The sequence below is a fragment of the Chiloscyllium punctatum genome, chromosome 4 (genome assembly GCF_047496795.1).
Source record: "Chiloscyllium punctatum isolate Juve2018m chromosome 4, sChiPun1.3, whole genome shotgun sequence".
NCBI lineage: Eukaryota > Metazoa > Chordata > Chondrichthyes > Orectolobiformes > Hemiscylliidae > Chiloscyllium > Chiloscyllium punctatum.
The window spans coordinates 622,463-626,374 of NC_092742.1; the positions used below are offsets into that span (position 1 = coordinate 622,463).

At 56.9% G+C, this 3,912-nt stretch overlaps 1 protein-coding gene across 1 annotated transcript in view; it reads left to right on the plus strand.

Moving 5' to 3' along the window:
• LOC140475896 (G patch domain-containing protein 2-like) overlaps positions 1–2,856 on the plus strand; it is a 43,491-nt gene extending 40,635 nt beyond the window's left edge. Inside the window, 2 exon segments of the mRNA XM_072567824.1 lie at positions 1,384–1,509; positions 1,512–2,856. Coding sequence (XP_072423925.1) covers positions 1,384–1,509; positions 1,512–1,576 — 191 coding nt within the window. The 3' untranslated portion in view covers positions 1,577–2,856.
• The last annotated feature ends 1,056 nt before the right edge of the window (positions 2,857–3,912 follow it).

Consider the following 3,912-nt stretch of genomic DNA (forward strand, 5'->3'; position numbering starts at 1 on the left):
TTCCTCATTTCCCCTTCCCCCACCTCACCCTAGTTCTAAACTTCCAGCTCAGTAACTGTCCCCATAACTTGTCCAGACTTGTCCTACCTGCCTATCTCCTTTTCCACCTATCCACTCCACTCTCTCCTCCTTGACCTATCACCATCATCCCCTCCCCCACTCACCCATTGTACTCTATGCTACTTTCTCCCCACCCCCACCCTCCTCCCATTTTTCTCTCCACCCTTCAGACGCTCTGCCTCTATTCCTGATGAAGGGCTTTTGCCCGGAATGTCGATTTTCCTGCCCCTCGGATGCTGCCTGACCTGCTGTGCTCTTCCAGCACCACTCTGATCTAGACTCGGGTTTCCAGAATCTGCGGTCCTCACTTTGCCCAGACTGGGTAAGGGTGGTAGCTTTCTTTCCTGAAGGACATTAGTGACTCCGATGGGATTTTCCAACAGTTGGCAATGGGTCCCTGACCATCATTAGGCCCCAGTTTCAGGTGTTTATTGAATTCCTGGGTTAATCCACTCGGCCACTGCCTGCCCCCTTCCCTTCCCTAATGGCTGAAGTGAGGAGCTGGGTGAACAGTGGCTGTGCCTGACTCCTCAGGAGGTTGAGGGCAGGGCAGAAGGCACTGGGTTGGAACATGGATGATCCTGAGGGGAGAACGTGAGGATTGCAGATGCTGGAGATCCGAGCTGGAAAATGTGTTGCTGGAAAAGCGCAGCAGGTCAGGCAGCATCCAAGGAGCAGGAGAATCGACGTTTCGGGCATAAACCTGAAGAAGGGCTGATGCCCGAAATGTTGATTCTCCTGCTCCTTGGATGCTGCACCGATCCTGAGGGGAGCTTACCAGGTGGATGTATAAAGGATGGTTCCTCTTGTGGGAGACTCCAGCACGAGACCATCTTGGTTCAGACACAAAGAGGTCCCCGAATGAGACTGAGATGAGGAACCGCTCTTTCCTCACAGGGATTGGAATTCCCTTCCTCAAAAGGCAGCAAATGCAGAACTTTCCAATGTTTCTAAGGCGGATGGAGGTAGATTCCAGATGGCGAGGGGATGGAAGATTGTCAGGGAATACGCAGGAATGTGGGGTTGAGGCTAAAATTAGATCAGCCATGATTGTATTAAATGGGAGAGCAGGCTCGAAGGGCCGAATGGCTTCCTATTGTTCCTGGATCATGACGTCCTTCAGGGAGGGGGAAATGTACCAACCTACCCCGCTGTGACCAATGTGTGACTCCAGACCCACAGCAATGGGGGAGGATGGGGTAATGAGTGTGCCCAGCCAGTGACCCCCCCCCCCCCCCCCCCGAGTGGGTGGGATACAGGCCGACACCATGAGTGTGGCCCATTTAAACCGATGGAGTAACCGGTTTGAACGTTTCCTTCCAGCAGTGTCCTCCCACCTCACAGACTGTGAGCTGAAGCTGCAGGATACTGCAGGCCACTGCAAGGCCATGCCGAGTATGGACTGGGTGGAGGAGCAGACCCAGGCTGGGCCCGTACCTGAGAACACTGCCACCTCCAACAGGCAGAGCAGTTAGTCACAGTGTCTCCTGGAGGGAACATCCGGCTGGGAGACTGACCGACCGACCGACCGACTGCTGGACCCACTGTACCACCACATCCAGCTACAGCCCCTCGGGAGGACTTGGAAACTCAATATAAAATCACCTGGGAATGGGAAGCTGCTGCTCGATCTCTGGGTGACGCTGGTGACTGTGCTGAGGGCGGACTGGGGGGAGACCGAGAGATCGCAGTGCAATCCACCTGCTGTTTCAAGTCCCACCTCAGCCAACAGCTCCAAGTGGATGGACCCAATCTGACACAGTCAGGCAACACGATTCACAAACGGTATTCGGAAAAGAGCATGTAATTATAGCAGGAGGTGTCTGTACGATGCTCAGAGTCCAACTTGGAGCTGCATTCAGATAGCGCCCAGAATCATGTTAATGGTCTTTCCCTTAACTCACCTCCCCCAGAATATGGCACCACGTTGTGCACCTGTGCTGCATAAACAGGAGAGTGTTACACTCACCAGGACACGGTGCGGTGTGTACGGGAGGGTGTTACACTCACCGGGACACGGTGCGGTGCGTGCGGGAGGGTGTTACACTCACCGGGACACGGTGCGGGGTGTACGGGAGGGTGTTACACTCACCGGGACACGGTGCGGTGCGTGCGGGAGGGTGTTACACTCACCGGGACACGGTGCGGGGTGTACGGGAGGGTGTTACACTCACCGGGACACGGTGCGGTGTGTACAGGAGAGTGTTACACTCACCGGGACACGGTGCGGTGCGTACGGGAGGGTGTTACACTCACCGGGACACGTTGCGGTGCGTGCGGGAGGGTGTTACACTCACCGGGACACGGTGCGGTGTGTACGGGAGGGTGTTACACTCACCGGGACACGGTCTGGTGTGTACGGGAGGGTGTTACACTCACCGGGACACGGTGCGGTGTGTACGGGAGGGTGTTACACTCACTGGGACACGGTGCAGTGCGTACGGGAGGGTGTTACACTCACCGGGACACGGTGCGGTGTGTACTGGAGGGTGTTACACTCACCGGGACACGGTGCGGTGTGTACTGGAGGGTGTTACACTCACCGGGACATGGTGCGGTGTGTACTGGAGGGTGTTACACTCACCGGGACACGGTGCGGTGTGTACTGGAGGGTGTTACACTCACCGGGACACGGTGCGGTGTGTACGGGAGGGTGTTACATGGGGACGTTCCCTGTACTATATGGTTTGCGGTTTTCCGGATGAACCTTGCTGCTAATGGCTGGGTTTAGTTGAAGGTTCTGTCCAAACTGGCATTAGGCTTGTGGGGGGTGTGTGTGTGTGTGTGTGGGTGGGTGGGGGGTGTGTTTGTGTCTGTGTGTGTGGGTGTGGGGTGTGTGTGGGTGTGGGGTGTGGGGTGGGGGGGATGTGTGTGTGTGGGGGGGTGTGTGGGGTGTGCGTGTGGGGGGTGTGTGTGTGTGGGTGGGGGGGGTGTGTGTGTGGGTGGGGGGTGGGGGGGTGTGTGTGTGGGTGGGGGGTGGGGGGGTGGGTGTGTGGGGGGGGTGTGTGGGGGGGGTGTGTGGGGGGGGGTGTGTGTGTGGGGGGGGTGTGTGGGGGGGGTGTGGGGGGGGTGTGTGTGTGGGTGGGGGGGTGGGGGGGTGTGTGGGGTGTGTGTGTGGGGGTGTGGGGGGTGTGTGGGTGTGGGGGGTGTGTGGGTGGGGGGGGGTGTGTGTGTGGGTGGGGGGTGGGGGGGTGGGTGTGTGGGGGGGGGTGTGTGTGTGGGTGGGGGGGTGGGGGTGTGTGTGGGGTGTGTGTGTGGGGGTGTGGGGGGTGTGTGTGTGTGTGGGTGGGGGGGTGGGGGTGTGTGTGGGGTGTGTGTGTGGGGGTGCGTGTGGGGGGTGTGGGGGGGATGTGTGCGTGTGGGGGGGGGGGGTGTGTATGAGAGATCAGTCTCCTCACTGAGCACTGACCCATCAATCCCACAGGCGGGTCCATTCCTGGGCTGTTCCAGCCTGGAGCTCCCTGGATCATACCTACAGTGTTATACTGAGGAGCAGGCAGTTTGTTATGTAATTGAGAACACATCAGGATCCATCTCTGTCGTCATGTTTGATCATTCCTGAGAGTCTGTCCACCCTGTCTCTGTGTCCGATCTTTGTGTTCTCCTGGGGAGTTGTATTCATGTCTGTGTCACCTCATCCTACACACACCTTCTCTTCCCAAATGAGTTACTCCTCGCTGGAAAGAGACTCTTGCTCTGTTATAGTCTCACTGTGAAAATTACAACATCCGCCATACATTTTAAACAACATGTTGAAGTGTTGATATTTAGACAGGTCTAAACTGTACGCTGAAATATATCCATTGGATTCACTTTTATCCTTTCATTAAAGTTTTTACTGGCTGTTTCATT